Here is a 17,789-nt window from a genome sequence, read left to right on the forward strand (position 1 = left end):
GGTATAAGCTTTAACTTAACGAAAGGGCTTCTCACATGGTGTAGTATATTGGCTGGGACAAGCAAAATAATAATCGCCTGAAATCTATGAATTTTGCCCATTTTTTGAAGGTTTGAACTAGTATATAAACCCCCTTCAATATCCACTTTCACAAGCTCAATTGGAAGCTCCAAGATTCAGCTATCTTAATCACTATAACTAAGCACTAATCACTATCATTAGTGATGTGTTAGCAAAAATTAGGCTAATTAAAGTCTAAATTTATACAATTATGGTGTAAATTCAGTGTCGGAAGTTATTTTTTACATCAAAATTCATTGCATTGTCTTGCATTACTCGATTGCAGAGATTTTTTCATTGCCTTTGTTGTACTGCAACTAGACACTTTCCTAGGCTCTCTAGGAGATACTCTCCACTTTGCCTCCATATGTTCAATCACTTTGTTCCACCACCATAATAAGGGCACACTTTCCTAGGCTCTCTAGGAGATACTCTCCACTTTGCCTCCATATGTTCAATCACTTTATCCACAATTTTCTTACCATCCTTCTTGGAAGGTCTACTTTTAAATTGGTTCAAGAGTATTGAACCATTGTCACACATTCACAATCGGCATAATACACAATCGCCAAGGTGCTTTTTATAAGAAAGACTTTTCGATCAACATGCATCAATGCTATACATGGTTCAAAAAAGTTCATATCCATTAAAAGGAAGCTACTTGAAAAAAAATTCATATCCATTAAAAGGAAGCTACTTGAAAAAAAGGCACTAGCATAAGCATGATGAAGAACAAAATTAAGCCCAAGTGTTTTATGTCACTAGCTACAATGATCACTCTGCATCCCCATCCAAAGCTTTGGCATCCAATGTTGCTTGCATGGAGCGTTTTTTGGTAGCTGCGGGCCGTGGAAAAGGAAGAGCACTATTTTCTGTATATGCTTTTCTCCCAAGAGGACGCTCAATGAATGGTCTTGCTCGTTGTATAGAATTTCCAAAACCATCTTGTACAATCTGAAAATTCTCAGCAGGATGCAATGCTCCATGCTCGTCCCTTGCTTGCACCTCTTGCATTTGAAGCAATAACCTTTGCATTAAGGCATCAAAATGTGCTTGTAAGCTTGGTTTTCCTTCCACCATGTGTACAATGCGCTCATAGCAATCTGTCGCATTAGGCTTCTTCGCATTTGGCTCTTGAGTACCTTGTTGAGAATGGTCTACATTCCCAATGCTATGAGTCTCCTCCATGACAGAAATACAATTTGAGCCAATACATGTGTCATGGCCATTGTCATACAACTCCAAACACCTACCAATGATAGTATTTAAATTAAAACCCTTTAGTAGCATGACCTTTACTTGGTGCTTACACATATTGCCCTTCATTGCCCATCCACAATTACAACAACCCCAATCACAATCGGCATTATACACAATGTAATGGATCTTGGCGCCCGAGGATTGACTTTTTACCTTTGCCATAACCCTTGTGCCTTCATTAAAAAATAGTACATCTCCATTTGGGATGCTCTGAGCTCTTTCCAATGAATGCTCAATCAATCTTTTTATGGCTTTATTTATGACAAAGCCACCCTTCTTTGCCTCATCTATATACCAAAAATATGACAAACATGTCGTCATAAGTTTGTGCAAAAGCCAATCAATTCTACGTCCCCATATGTACTTCTTGCCACATAAGAAACGAGACTTTAAAGTAGCATGATATGACTCGATAGCTCCATTTGTATCTTGATTTGCATGCGGAAGCATCCTCAAGCTTCTTGCCCACATCTCTACAAAAAGATAAGGCCCAGGTGAGTACTAATGCATAAAAAGTACGTTAGGTTCCAATGATGTATTAAAGCTTCAATCAAACTTTTAACTTCTTAAGCTTAGAAGGTTGAACTTACCAACTTTTGAAACCCAATAAGTACGGAAATATTCAATAAAGGCCTCCTCATGTGAAAAGTCGGCCAAGAACTTCAATACACTATCTTTTATATTGTCTATGGCAATGGCCTCCCGAAGCTCCCCCTTGGACACGCATGTTCATGATTGCACCTAGGCGTCTAAACATGATAGCTCTAACTTTCCAATCTTGTACCTTCTTCACTAAGTGCTTCAACCAACTTCGACGAACGTGCCATAAACATAAATAAATTGGTATGTTGAATACCACCCTATTTTCAAGATTGCAATAAATCAGAAATAAAAGTTTAGCTAGTTTGACAAAGAGAAAGAGATAATACTTTGTGAGCAATAATGTGGACATGCACATGATTTACCTGATGGCATTTATCTTGGCGGTTGCATCATCAACAAGAAAGGCATTTGGATCCCATGATTTGTTGTAGTCAAGTATTTTATTGCGAAGACTTGTAATCCATTGGACAATAGTGTCCGTATCAGAGCTTGATGTTATGATCCACGCAACTGGGACTCCATTTTGATAGTTATCAAATACTAGCACAGTGTAGAGTTGGAACTAAACAAAAAATATTCAATGAGATAGAATCTTAACATTTCTACATATAAAGTAGCATAAAAAAAGTACATATATACTACATGCGTACCTTGTAAAAGTTTGTTCCAAACGTTGAATCCATTGATATGACCCCATTGTTGCCATGTGTGTTGAGCTTCTCAAGTTGCCAATGTGTTTGAATACCTAGCACAAATGGCTTATTGTTTGTAGCATCCATCTCCGCATAGTAGAAGACATCTTGAGAGTGTTGTTGTGTCCACATGCGAACACTTTGGGCATCACTAGAATGTAGCTCATGAGTACTACTTGCATGCTTCCTAGCAATATTTAAGATATCTCTAAGTGATAGGAAATCATCTCGTGACAATGTATAGCTAGGATTGTTTACTTTTTTTTTGTGAACAACTTGAATATGTGCCTCATGCACTTGCATTGGAGTGTAACGTTTGCAAAGCATTTCAAAGACCCATGATTTTATTTCCAAAGAGAGCCATGGTGCAAAGGATAGGTTGTGGCCCAAAGTTGCCTTGATGCCTTCTTTGTGACAAAGCTCATCATTCTCATCAACATGATGCATTTGAATATAGCGAATGCAAGCTACATCTTCTAATAGATACAATCTTTTTACAAAGAAATGACATTGACAACCACACATGCGAGTGCCTTTTACACAACCTGGACGGCTTCCTTTCCCTGTCTTTGGTGTCTTTTCATTGCGAGGAACCATGATCTCCTTTCCACGCATATCTTTAGGACCATAAGCACACCAAAACAAAGTCTCCTCTAAGTAGCTATCAAGAGTTGGTTGCTTTAAGCTACCCTTTTCATGCCTTCGCACGGATTGCCGCCTAAAATTTGTTTCTGCATCTGTAAGAGACTCTTCTCCTTTTAAAAAATCTGTTAAGCGATCCCAGTGAAAATAGGCTACTCGAACATATCCATATATAGACTTTTCACACTTTTTATCGGTCCATTGTAGATGATTAGCATTGAAAGGACCCAGCGGTGGATATTGAAGGTGGATCCTAGTGTCCATTCTACACACACAGAGACCAGAAATCCTAGTAAAAACCTTAGATTTTTTTAACACATAAATGAAAAGCATGAGCTCCTGCATACTTATGTGAATCTAATGTGGAGGTCTCCCTTAGTGCATCCCTTGGCTCATTCTTTCTATTGTTCGATAAAAAAATATCTCGACATACTTAGTGCTCCACCTTAGTGCTCGTAGATCAAACAATATCAGCTGGCTTATAAATATTCATATATATATATATATATATATCTATATATATTATAGGCTTCAAAACTTGGGCGGTACAAATAGCATTTACAATATATACTCAAATGGGCGGCATACAATCAATGCATAGAACCCCGGCATTCTTTGAAGGCTCTCTCCCCTCTCTCTCTCTCTCTCTCTCTCTCTCTCACACACACACACACACACCCCTTAAACACCTTAAAGCAATGTAATCAAACACCTTCAACCAAAGAGATGACAGAGCACAGCCTTACTTGGTGAAATGAAGGGAACTCCACTTGCAAGTGTAAGAGTAGCCTGCACAAAAACAAGAGTTAGAGAAACGAGAGAGAGAGAGAGAGAGAGAGAGAGAGAGAGAGAGGGAGAGAGAGAGGGGGGGGAATCATTGGCCATTACAGCTATTTAGAAAAGCAGTAGTACACAACAAGAATGGAAATGGTGTTCGATTGCTTTTCCTAAAAGCTCCTGGCTGCACGCCATATGCCATGAACATTTTTGCAAGCATCGAATCGAATATCTCTTAGTGCAGGTTTTAACCATGCCTGATCATCATCGCTCACACTAGAGTCACCACTGTGGACTATAGCAACTCAACCCTATTGCTTAACAAGCACCATTGGAGAACAGAAGGAACTATCATTGCCTTTTCAGGCTCATCTGGTAACCGTCTGCACTAACTACACAAAAAAATAAATAAATAATACAACAAATTTCTCTACAACAGCGCTTCATCTCCTCACCTCCTGGTGAAAGGAGATGGTGAAATGCAGCAGGTCTAGCACCTTCTCTTGCAATGCAGTCAACATGAAGAACAGGTCCGCAGGGAAGGGCGGGAGACGTCAAGGGCATATCACTCTTGGGGACATTGGACTGCGAGTTGGATGGTCAAGGGGACTTCTTGAAAGTTTTCTCTCCCTTTGTCCCGTGCAGTAGTGGTGGTAGTGGTGGAGGCTATCTTGGGCTTCCATTGAAGAGTGGGTAACTTTGGGATAACTAGGGTCAGAATGGTGTACCTTGGTTGTCAGGGGACCCAAATTTTTTGATTGCCTTCATAGAAGTTCTGAGCTTGGAGTAGAGGATTCAGGATCCACGTGTAAGTAGTCGTTGGGCAAGGCCAAGGCTGTGGTTGATGATGGTTTGGCCTTGGGGAGCATTTTTCCTGGCGGTTTTCTTGTACCTTGTGGGTTTGTGGTTGTTGAATTGGGGGCTGTCAAGAGGTATGAGGAGCTGGTTTTGCCAGTATGTGAGTTTGGGAGGTGGCTCGGCGGGGGATCCACATAGTTATAGCACCTTTATAATATCCTTGGGCTGCAAGGAGCTTCTTTGATACCCAAGGGCAAGAGTTCCTACCTTGTGTGGCTCGGGGCCGAAGGTGTTCCTGGGGTGGGTAGGCTTGTTGGTAGGGTTAGTCTTGTGAATGGGGTTAGCAGAAGTGGTGGCATTTTTTAGGTAGGTTCGAGCAGCGAAGTTGGGTGTTGATGAGGGTGTGCGAGGTAATTGGTTATTCACAAGGGGAAGAGGCTTCTTCTTAAGCGGCATGGTTCTATATCGGTCAGAGAGAGGAGTGATAGGGGTTAGAGGAGTGGGGTTATCAACTTGGGGTGGATTGTCGGAGGGCAAGGGTTCTTCATCTGTTCATTAGGACAGTAACTTGGCCAAAGGCCAAAAAGGCCAATTGTTGCAAGGTGGCAATCCTTTCATCTGAATCGATTTGGTAACAGTTGTCTCCCATCCATCTACACACCCTAGAAGAATTTCTTCACTCATGGTTCATGTAGGCATCACATAAAACTTCCCTTCCAAGGGGTTATTGCCAAGTTGTAATTATACCTAAACACTGAACCGATTGTGAGGCGATTGTAGTGACTGTGGCTAGGGTGTTTTGTAATGAGGACCTCCTAAGGGAGAGACATGTGTCGTAGGACATTAGGTTTTGATATCAACAAGAGCCAATTTTTGGGTGAAACTTTTCAGGGTGGTCATTCCTAACCACAACCAAGCGGGTTTCACTTCCCAGTCTTCTTCTTCGAGGTCTACTACTTAGGCCATGTTGACCATGATGTTTTTGCCCTGAAGTTTTGCTTGCTACTCTTTGGCTTCCTGTTGGGCTGTTTCTTTCATCTCTTCATGCTATTTTTTCATTGTTTTTTGGCATGAATGGCCCTTAGTGTGGTTTCATTGAGTGGGCCATAGTAGCGTTTCAATTTCCTACCATTGAAGTATCCCACCATCTCAACGCCGTCGAGCGTTTCTATTCACACTCCGCCTTGCGGGGTTATCTGAATGACCAAGAAAGGTCCTAAGCCTCTGAATTTGGGTCTCTTTTGTGGTTTTTTGTGCTGTAGAGGAGGACCGTGTCGCCCTCGTTCATTTTTTTTGTCTTTGAGTTGGTTGTCAAACCAATGTTTATGCCTCAGTTTTTCTACAATCATGTTGTATACAACAAGGAGGCGCATTTCGTCAAGCTCAAATATGTGACAGCCGAGGACATTACCTATGACTTTTTCCTCTATTCTCAAGCTGGGTACCAGGAACTCCATAGGCATGACATTTCAGTACCATAGGTTAAATTGAAGAGTGTCACATCTGTGGTTGTCCTGTACCTGATGTACAATATGCCCAGAGTGCAGTGAGTAATTTCTGTTCCCAATCATTGCGGCTAGCCTCAATGATTACGGCGGGTAATTTCTGTTCCCAATCATTGTGGCTAGCCTCAACTGTTTTGGTCAGGATGGCACAAAGGACTTTATTTTTGCTCTCGGCTTGGCCATTGGCTTGGGGATAGTAAGGGAAATATTTTATGCGCGTGACTAGAAATTCTTGTAATAAGAATTGTATCACTTGATTAACAAAGTGTGTGCCATTGTCACTCACAATCCTAAGAGGGCATCCAAAGCAAGTGATCATACTGATTCATAAAGGAACTTAGCAATGGATCTTGTGTCAGCCCTTCGGGTTGCCTTGGCTTCGACCCATTTACTGAAATAGTCCATGGCCATTATAATGTACTGAGCTTGAGTGTATCAAGCCACTGGACTAATGGGTCCTATGAAAGCGTGGGATTTCCATTCGTTGGCATTCATCGTAGGGTGTTTAACATATTCTGTTGCGTCTGCCACATAGCCTTGTTGTGAGGACTTTGCAAGCAGTGATGTCTGCTGGAAAGTGTTCGCCTGCACATGCGGAGTGGGCATGTTCTAAAAGGAAGACATACTCATCTTTCACGGACACAGCATCTTACAATTATGTCCTTCCCTTGCTTGTAGAGTTGGTCATCAAACCAATGTTTATACCTTTGTTTTTCTACAATCATGCTATATACAACGAGGAGGCACATTTCGTCAAGCTCAAACAGGTGACAATCGAGGACATTACCAATGAGTTTTTCCTCTAATGCAATTCTCAAGCTAGATACCAGGAACTCCATAGGCATGACATTTTAGTACCATAGGTTAAATTGAAGGGTGTCACATTTGTGGTTGTCCTGTAGGATGTACAATATGCCCAGAGTGCAGCGGGTAATTTCTGTTCCTAATCATTGCAGCTAGCCTCAACTATTTATGTCAGGATGGCACAAAGGACTTTATTTGTGCTCTCGGCTTGGCCATTAGCTTGGGGATAGTAAGGGGAAGATTTTATGTGTGTGACTATAAATTCTCGTAACAAGAGTTGTATGACTTGATTAACAAAGTGTGTGCCATTGTCACTCACGATCTCAAGAGGGCATCCAAAGCGAGTGATCATCACTAATTCATAAAGGAACTTAGCAATGGATCTTGTGTCAGCCTTACGGGTGGTCGTTATAATGTATTGAGCTTGAGTGTATCAAGCCACTAGACTAATGGGTCCTATGAAATCAATGCCCCATTTTTCAAATGGTTGTAAGGACATAATAGGGTTCACAGGCATACTATCCTTAAAGGGTGGGATTTCCACTCGTTCATCATAGGGTGTTTGACATATTCTTTTGCGTCTGGCATAGCCCTGCTACTCTGTGAGGACTTTGCAACAAGCAGTGATATCTACTGGAAAGTTTTTGCCTGCATAGGCGGAGTGGGCCTGTTCTAAAAGGAAGACATACTCGTCTTCACGGACACAACGTCTTACAATTATGTCCTTCCCCTGCTTGTAGAGTTTTCCTGCAATCAATTGATAGGGGGGTGCCTTTTTAATGAGGTGCCTTACTGGGTTTAGGGTGGCTAGATATGCGGTCTCCCTCCATCACATAGTGGCTTAAAATCTGGAAGGGTGGACTATTCGATTCAAGGTGCTTGAAGGTGATCCCTTCAATAGCTTCCCCCTCATCACCCTATTTGAAGATTTCAGTCAAGGTTAACCGACGAACATGGGTGATTCAAGGTAATGGGGGTTGTGGTGGAAGTTTTGGGGGTGGTAAGGGCATTTATGGTACCCTAAGAATTCCTCTCTGGGCCACTTCATGGCGTGATTGAGGTGTATTATGCAATGCAGTTGCTGGCAAGGCCAATGGTTTCCTGGGGTTTGCTAGCAAGGCTTGAGGTAGGGCCCTCAAAATAGATGCGAACTCTGAGGCCCTGCCTCTTCCTTCAATGGAGGATCCTCGATCAACATACACCCAACACGATTCTATATGCTCATCCCAACAAGCAGGTTGCCCACCCCCTCCCATCATGCCCCAACATCGTGGGCTTGTACATGCCTTCTGTCAAGGTTTCCTTGTTCACATAAGGCTCTTACAACTTGTATCATCGGTTGTATGGTCCCGCAAGTGGGTTGCTAGCTGGTGCTGCTCCAATCTGCATATTAAGCCTCTTTGTACCCACCCCATGTATCCATCCTTTCTTCCTTGGCTACCCAAGCCATCAAACCTCTCCAATTGAGTTGAAATCGAGAACCACACGTCCCTTCTTTGTTACTTTAGCTATAATAACCCCTCATCAGGTTCTGGCAGGCACTTTTCCACGAAATATAGAAGCTTCTTTCCTCTCTATAGCTCTTAGAGCACTCTTGTGTGCTCCTAGGCATTTAGTGGCTTCGACAAACTCATGAACCTAAAAATCCCCTACCAACTCAAAGGTACAAATCTCCACCATTCCAAATCCCTTGGTGCTCATATCTTCTGTTTTTTTTGGGGGTTCTCAGGAGAACCTTCTTGGTTTCTATTGGTTTCGGTCCATCTTCGACCGTTTACCCTCGTCTTTCGCATTTGCATTCCTCGGCAAATTAAAAAGACCTCCTAAGAGCCGACCGGATGAGTAACAATCGCTCTTGGTGCACCCCTTATGGCATTCCATTCTTCACTCTCCACCACCACAAATGGGGGGAATCTTTGGTGTTCTCTACTCTTCATCAACTTGATCGTGCTACCGCAACAAGCATCATCGCTGCCACACACAACAGCTGTGTGCTAAGAAGAAGATGATGCTCACGTTTTCCACAACTTATACATCATCTCTCATTTTGCATATAGATCGGCCCCCTTTGATCCAAGAAAACATTATTAACACATGCATACACACACACACACACACACACACACACACATGGATCTAAAACCACTTCGGTTTTAGATCGACCCCCTTTGATCCAAGAAAACATTTTGCATATAGATCAGCCCCCTTTGATCCAAGAAAACATTATTAACACATGCATACACACACACACACACACACACATGGATCTAAAACCACTTCGGTTTTAGATGGGGGGAGTGTTGAAAGTATATTCACACCACATATGCACATGCATATGGCACCGGATACTTGTGTGTTTACAACCATTTGTACCAACACATCAGACATCTACCTTCTATATTATTAGGCACCTTTTAGATTAACATGAACACGGTAGTACTATCTGTTTTATATGCCTTCTTGGCATTCATCATTTTCTTGCTCTCTCTTTGCATAGCTATGGTGTATAAGTATGGTACAAAACTTCACCACTAGTTGTTCAATCCATCTCAAGCCGCGATCTAATTGGTACCTTAACAAAAATGAGCATATGTTGTGCATAAATGAGTATATTATGTTGTATGACCCTATTGGGGGTTTGAGCTCAACTGGGTTTCTTACATGTGAGACATTAGTGAAGTATAAATTGTAACCTTGTTTTTATATTTTCCATTCTTGGTGGTGGTCGCAAGGTGTACATGACAAATGCACCAGACACGTAGATGTATCCTCAACACACCACCTCACTAAATTTGATGAAGATCTACTACAATAGAGGTATTATGAGCTCAAGTTAGTTAGAAAACCCATTGACATGCATTGAAAGATTGTGTGCCAGTTAAAAACCTTGTTTACCTCTTATAGTACACGCATTGAAAGACTATGTGTCAATATGTCCATAACATCTTTGTATAAAAAACCAAGCCTTGCTAGATAAGTGGCCTATTAAAAGGTTTGATTTTTGCATCCCTGTGATGAATAGTAGTGCCAAGGATTTCTTTTTACATCCCTATGGATAGTACTGTGAAGGATTTCTTTTTCTTTGTGTGCTAGTTCCTCTTCAAGTGGGAAATCTAGATCTAATGCATTGTTGTTAAAGATATCTATAGTAGTTATTTCTAAATTATTTAACAACTTTCAAGTGTGGTGATGTGCAAAGGGATAGAGGGGGTTGATGAGACCAAGGAAAGAGGTGCATGAATAGGTGAGAAGGCTAAGGAAATATTTAGGAAAGAGAAGTGTCGAGTGAAGAAGTAGTGGGCGTTGGTGGGTTTGAAGCAGCCATTAGAGCGTAAGGTAGTGATATGCCCTTGAGGTTACTCCTCATCCATTTGGCCATATAGTTTCTTTGGCCTACTATGTGACATAATAATTGGCCTATGGAAAATTCATATTTTTTTTCAACCTTGGCCCATAGATTACATGAGATTCATCAAAGAATTATTTCCCATGCTTTATCTATATTCCAATTTGTTAAGTCACTGTAGAATGAAGGGTGATAATACATTTATGTTGGTAGTGTCTAGTGTGTTATTCTAGATGCTTGTGTAGCCATGACTAGATACTAGCTTGCAAAGCCATGTGAGAGCATCTTTGAGGATATTCCAATTGATAAAAGACTTTAGTAGCATTGGGGAGGCTTATGGATCTCCTAATAAGTCACCTTCATAAGGGTCTATGGAGTGCACTAGTATGCAACACACCAACTCTTAAGGTTTGAGATGGTGAAGTAAGTTGTAGATATTGGTAAGCTCTTCCAAAAAAAGGGTTTTGTGTAAAAAGAGCATGGCCATTGGCTAGAGATGGATCCTAGGATACATATGGAGGGTGTCCATGAAATGCTTGGTGGGAATGGATGGGTGGATAAAATAGATATGTTGAATTGGAGGAAGAAGATGTTGTCTCAACTATTGATCTACAAAGAGGCTAATGGGGTTAGGGAGGTGTCGCCGGTGTGGGAAACACATCATCTGTGGACATCAACACATTAATTTTAGAATTCAAAACATTTTATAGATCAGTAGTCAATACACTTGCTTGTTGGTTGCTCTTGGAGTTGTGCTAGAGCTAGAAATCTTTGCCCTTAGGGATCTTTTGGATGACATGGTTTTGCTCCAAGGATTGTCAAAATAATTTTTGTTTCTACCCTCCTTTACTTGTTCAATTCCTTTTTAAGGCTTATAATTGATTCTTCATGCTCCTTCAATGTGCTCTCTTTAGCCTCTAATGCTTCCTCTATTCGTCGAAGCTCATCTTTGATTTGTGCGTGTTGAGAAATGTGGTGAGCACAAGGAAGAGTTAGGGAGTGAATATGAGTAGTCCAAAATGAAGTACGTGGATTGATGTTTGGACTTAGACATGCAACATCTCCCCCTAGGTGCTTGATTAGCTACTCTCAGGTGGTCAGGAGTGTTTACATTTGCATCACTTCCTGTAGGTGCTCTTTGGCTACTCTTAAGTGAGATAAAGCGTGCTTACAAACACATAGAATTGCCTACTCATTTGTGGTGGCTTACATACGCATTGATTAGGTTAGGGTAGTGGTTGGTAGCTTCTTTGTTACTCAGTGGTGTTGCTTGCTTGAGATCTTCTTGCTTTTGCCTAATGAAGATTCCTTGTTGCTTCCTTCATGCTTTATGTTGATGTTGTGTCCTTCTTTGCATCGTTGGATGCTTCTTGGCTCTTGGTCTTTGCTCTTTAGCTTGACTCTTGGCTCTTTGATAGCTCCTTTGGTGTGGCTCTTTATGTGTCTTTGATGCATTCTATGTGGATGCCATGCTATGTGCTATGGTCATCTCATGCACTTGTGCTATAGGCATGCTAAGGCTAGATGTGTATGTACCTTTTCATTGATTATAGACTTATATGCTCACATACTCATTTGGTGTAGCATTTTACAATGGTTATGCACTTCTTTTTCACACACATACATTAGCGTGCTCATTTGGCCGCTTTTACAAACCATTTTTGACTCATGGTCAATAACACATATCTTTTGTGAATTTTTTAGTGTTGGAAAAAATGTGCTTGATGATGTTGAGAATGCCAATGCCAATGTAGGTCTTGATGGTGTAGCCCGTGTTAATGAAGCACATAAAAACCATGCATATTCCATATAATATGTTGCCCTTATCCATGCCCTAAGGAAGATGATTTCTTTGCCATTGTGAACAAGGGCTTATTTAAGCTAGTTTACACTCAATCTTATGTTTTATAAGGTTGATCTTTAACACATTATCTTAGAGTAACGGTGATGACCTGGTGTGAAGAACCGATTACGAAAAAGCGATCCATGACCTACTGATTGTGACACCCCCACTAAGGATACAGATCGTCATGCGTGCCTACTATTATTGCTGAGCTTTAGAGTGCTCACCTTCTTTTGCTACACATTGGAATCAGCCTTCTTGTTGCTCTTCTCAGTGGTGCATGCTTGTGGAGTTGGTCGAGATGTTGTGGTAGTTGTGCCCTGCTATGATCTCACTGTTGTTTTGCTTAAGCTCTACCCATTTCTTACTCTCTTTCTATCGTTCACAGTGTGCTTAACATAGATGACATTGCCATGACCACTGTAGTCGTTGTTGTGTTGCGAGTGCCCTGCTGGTGATGTAATTGTTGCTTGCTGCTGCCGGCTGCTTTTATGTCGCCCACTACCACTAGAGTTCCTTGCTATTATTGCCTATGGAGAGCTCCTTGATGGTCTCTGCAATGGATTGAAGCTTCTTACCAATTCCAAGCTGCTCTTATAGTGTGCTCGATGGTAGCATTTTTTCTTAGAATCTCGTGAATGGGTTGTTTGCAGAGGCGTGTCTGACCTCCTCTCTCTACTGTTGTGCACCTACTAGGAGAGGCCCACTCACTAGCAAGCTTCAATGCTATTTGGTTCTCTTCTTGCACTTCTCTCCACTAATGCTCCACTAAAGATTAGGAAAACTGCAAATCCTAAATAGAAAGCACTTAAAAGGAAACTCTCTAATCTCAATGTGTGAGACCCTAATTGAATGAGAAGAACCCCTAATATTGCATGGAGTCCCCTAGTGACCTCCTAATCTCTTCTTAATGATGCATGAAGAATGAAAGAAATGTTAATTCTCCTAAACCTAATCATTTTCTAATGAGCTGAACCTAAACTAGGAGAGCTAAACCTAGCTTTGATACCATGTTAAGAATCATGGATCAAGCTGTCCTAATGACAAGACATTTATCTAATTAAAAACTAATCCTATATTAATGACAACACTAATCTATGGTGGATAAAAATACAGAAAACTTATCATGAGTGTGTGCTAATTAAGATACAGTCAAGTACAAGATGAATTAGCTTAGATACATAAAGAGACTTGAGATAAATGCAAGTGATATGTTCATTGTTTGAAAATGGTCCCCTTTTAAATAGGTGAGTACAACATTGGCTTTGCTAGCTTATGTGGGATAATCCACCTTTGCTCATGTGGCTTCTTGCTAATTAACAAATCAGTGAAGCTTCACAAAGCTAAGTATATTGCTAAGGTGGAGCTTAAGGACATTGAGACTGTCGAAGCCGAATTAAGTTTAGACATTCTTCAACTCTCAGAGTCCGATACCAATCACTAGCCTTGCCATCTAGTGTAAGGCTGAATGCGTTGGTCTTTCAAGCTCATTCCTCTCACATAAGGCCTCGCAAACTTGATCCAAGACCTCGAGGTATCTTCAGGATCACCCTCTCCATTGAACTTGTGTGTAAGCTTCACGATTTGTGCAGTCTTTCTAGAGATACTCTATCCATTATCTCACATTTAGAAAATTCACAACCCAAGGATAGATGCATGGAAAGACAGCCCAAAAGAGAGCCCATGCCGGCTCTAGACCATAGACCGAACATGGGGCAAAGCGAAAGTAACCTAACCCAGACTAATCCACCAATGTGGGGGGCTATGCCCGCCCATTGGAATGGCCAATTCATACCAAGACCATAGGCCAGTGCTAAACGTGGTCAGGAACCAGCTCTCGAGGGACCTGAAATGTCCTATTAAAGAGAGAGAGCCTACCCGACCTAATCATATCAGCATCCTATTAAAGAGAGAGAGCCTACCTTCCCTAATCATATCAACCCACAACACCAATGTACCAACAATACCCATCATGTGGGGCACACCGTGGATACTATATGGGACCTTATAAAGCACAAACCAATCCTCCCTTGAGACAAGGACCCCCAATGGTATATTATCCACCCGGCCCAGCTCCCCCACCTATCTTACCCCAAATAGCGCCCGCTCATGGCGGCAGGACTAACTCTTGAGATGTTGAGGATAGCCATGGAAATGGGGAGGGGGGTAGCTGCAAGAATTACACTACCAACACTAGTTCAGCCGGCATAAGGGCCAAGACAAGAGCGAAACAAACCTACCAACACCTCTAAGTTGATCACCAAGCTTAATGGAACTGGAGATCCCATACCACACTTAGAAATGTTTAATCAGATCTATGAGGCATTCAGCCACGTGGATGATCAAGTGAAACAAACCTACCAACACCTCTAAGTTGATCACCAAGCTTAATGGAACTGGAGATCCCATACCACACTTAGAAATGTTTAATCAGATCTATGAGTTAGATATTTTTGCCAAGGAATCTGATGGAGTCCGGTTGAGCATAACGTAAAACAGAAGGATGGGGAAACCATCCAAGACTACATCAATCGGGTGAGGTATCTCCATTTCTGCTGTAGTGAGACAGAGACAAGTTCTCCGATGAAAGGCTGATCGGGAGATTCCTTGAAGGCCTCGATGATGTACCCTTTCATAATTCCTTGTATTCTCTAGCCCACACTTCTTTTGAGCAATGCTACGTGACTTTGAGGATAATTTCAAGGGAACACGTTCCTGAGAATTACATGAGGGCACGTTCGAGGCTTCCTTTAAAAAAACCAGCACAAAATCTGATGGGAAAAGCAAGGACTCCGCCTCAGGACAACAAGTTGAATAACTGGCTGCCGCCGTAGCATTGATGTAGCAAATGACTCAACATCGGAGAACCAGCCAAGGCCAGGATCGAGTTGGCCGACCCCATCTTTACCCCAGAAGGAACTAGTGTGGTACCCAATTCGTTGAGCTAAATATACTAGCACGGAGTGCCCATATCTAAGACCCCGCCCGACTCTCTACTAATTCTCTCCAATTTTGAAGAGTAATGGTAGCCAAATTCCTTTAATGTCAAAAGATTAGACTGTGGAAAAAGGGATATGAGAAATTGATTAGGTGATGTCTGTCATCACAATTCGACAGACGTGTTTGATGCCCCTTAGCCCCCCTTCTGAGGAAGAATTCCATGCATGTCATGAACTCTCGTAGTATGTTCAGCCTATAGTCAGGCAGCTAGTATGGATGCGCCTTTAATTGAGGAAGAACTGGATGATGCTCTCAAAAATCTGGGTAAATGGAAGTCCCTAGGATGGGATGGCCTTAGGGTGGAGTTCTTTCACGCATTTTGGGATGTTTTAAGACAACCCATTCTCTAATGGTCAATTACCCAAAAAATAGCCTTGTGAAGGTTTAGACGATTGGCAAAATTTGGAGAGCTCCATCCTCCTTATCCTTACCACCATTTACCAAGCCCTTTTAGGGCATCTTAAAAAATAGTAGTATAGGTGATCACAAGGCCTCGACGTGCGAGCTTTCAAAGCTTTTAAGCTTAGGTAAGCGTGGCCTTCGAAGCGCAGATTTGCGTCTGAGAACGTCGTCTCTCGCGAATTAAATAAAAAGGTACTACATTCTTTCAAAAGTTACGCTGACCGTGTTGCACGGCAATCAATCAGTATGCATGTTACGGCCGTAGATGATGCTCAGGTGGCGAAGCCACAGTCCCTGAAGAAGCTCAGCCTCATCAGGTCCTTCTTTGCAGCGCGACAGGTCAGTTGCGCTGCTTTTTTCGTTCGACGCGATTAGCTTTTTGAACGCTTTTAAAAAGACACTCCTATGCTTTTCTTGAAGCGCAAGTAAAAAGCATAAGACCGCCCCTTTTTTTTTCGAGGTTATAAAAAGCGTCAATCCTTTGTTTTGCACCAACTACATGAGTATGGAGGACCCTGCACGCTTGGCCACCAGCATCAAGCACAGCAATAGCCCCAGCAGCAGCCACCCTAGACGTCAACAAAGCCAGGAGAAGAGTGTAGGCGCCACCAAGCACCACAGCGCCGTCTGGAAGAACTCATCCCAGAACACGATTGCGCAACGTCCACTTCCAAGCAATTACGATGTGGACGGGCTTGCTGCCAAGATGGCCTCGCATACTCTTCATGGCGTTGCGGCCACGTCGGCGGAACCAAACACAGATGAGGGTGCCCGGATTCATCAGGTTAAACGCAAGAAGGGTTACGTGTGCATGGAGCGCGTGCACGGCAAGGTGATGAACGTGGTGGAAGGCTTGGAGTTGCACGCCAACTTGTTCAACGAAGCCGAGCAGAAGGATCTGGTGGATCTGGTATACCTCTACCAGAAGCTCGGCCGGAAGGGCCAGCTCCGCCCACGCACTTACTCTGAGCCGCGCAAGTGGATGAAGGGGAAGGGTCGTGTCACCATCCAATTCGGTTGCTGCTACAACTACGCCATCGACAGGGACGGCAACCCACCTTACATCCTTCGTGACGAGGAGGTGGACCCCTTACCAGCGTTGCTGCGCTCCGTCATCAGGCGCCTACTAAGGTGGCGCGTGCTGCCTCGGAACGCCGTCCCGGACAGCTGCATCATCAACATCTACGACGTGGGTGACTGCATACCGCCCCACGTGGACAGCCACGACTTCGTGCGGCCCTTCTGCACATTGTCCCTGCTCAGCCGCTGCAGCATTGTCTTTGGCTCCAACCTGGAAATCGTGGCGCCCGGCGAGTTCAAGGGCTCACTGTCCATACCCCTGCCCACGGGGTCCGTCCTTGTGCTAAAGGGCAACGGCGCTAACGTGGCCAAGCACGCAATTCCTGCTGTGCCGACGCAGAGGATCTCCATTACTTTCCGCAAGATGGATCCCGCTAAGCTGCCACGTGGGTTTATCCCGGACTCTGACCTGCTTGCCACCCAGCCTTTTGCTCTCCCCCGGCAGCTAGCTGTAGCTTCTGCGGCCACACCAGCTTCTTCTCAGCTACATGCACAAATACTAGCAGCTGGCGTGGCCCGACCACGTGTTTCGGCTGCTCCTTCATCAACACATCAGCAGGTGCAGGAGGAACTCTTCTCCACATCCGATTTCCCACCACTTTCCACGCCCTCTGCCGGCAACCGTAGACGATAGAATCTTTTACACAGAGCTTCAATGGGCCATGACTGCCTTTGTCTACCTTAAAGAGCACACAAGTGTTTGTCCATGCTTTTATCAAGCTTCTTATCGTGTTGCTCAACGTCGTGTAATGTTATTTGGTAGCTCTGGGGGGATATTGAAAAAAATGCATGATATCACATGAGATTAGCCCATTTACAGATTTACATTTATAATAGGTGTCTTATTTATTAGTTGTCATTGTATTGTTATTTCAAAGTAGTTGCATTAAGAGAAGACTATTGTGGCTTGACACGTGTAAAGCATAAAAGGGAAAGATGGGCTGATCACCTCCACTTTCCATGTAGAATAATAGCAC

At 42.9% G+C, this 17,789-nt stretch overlaps 1 protein-coding gene and 1 pseudogene across 1 annotated transcript; one reads left to right on the forward strand and one right to left on the reverse strand.

The window, feature by feature from the left end:
• Window positions 1-2,281: 2,281 nt before the first annotated feature.
• LOC147634334 (uncharacterized) lies at window positions 2,282-3,717 on the reverse strand. The gene is made up of 2 exons (XM_086805661.1): window positions 2,574-3,717; window positions 2,282-2,485 (listed from the first exon to the last, which is right to left on the reverse strand). Exons 1-2 carry the CDS (start codon window positions 3,600-3,602, stop codon window positions 2,282-2,284), a joined length of 1,233 nt encoding a protein of 410 aa, XP_086661787.1. The 5' UTR covers window positions 3,603-3,717.
• A 12,520-nt stretch (window positions 3,718-16,237) lies between these two features.
• LOC147634335 (RNA demethylase ALKBH9B pseudogene) lies at window positions 16,238-17,446 on the forward strand (annotated as a pseudogene).
• Window positions 17,447-17,789: the final 343 nt, after the last annotated feature.

Source organism: Cibotium barometz, chromosome 11 (assembly GCF_041138505.1).
Source record: "Cibotium barometz isolate CiBa-2024 chromosome 11, ASM4113850v1, whole genome shotgun sequence".
Classification (NCBI taxonomy): Eukaryota; Viridiplantae; Streptophyta; class Polypodiopsida; order Cyatheales; family Cibotiaceae; genus Cibotium; species Cibotium barometz.

Bases quoted from the DNA above. Each gene is read 5' to 3' on its own strand.
- LOC147634334 (XM_086805661.1), bottom strand. From the start codon at position 3,602: ATGCAGGAGCTCATGCTTTTCATTTATGTGTTAAAAAAATCTAAGGTT. The intron at 2,486-2,573 runs GTACGCATGTAG...TTTTTTGTTTAG, and splicing joins TTGGAACAAACTTTTACAAG to TTCCAACTCTACACTGTGCT.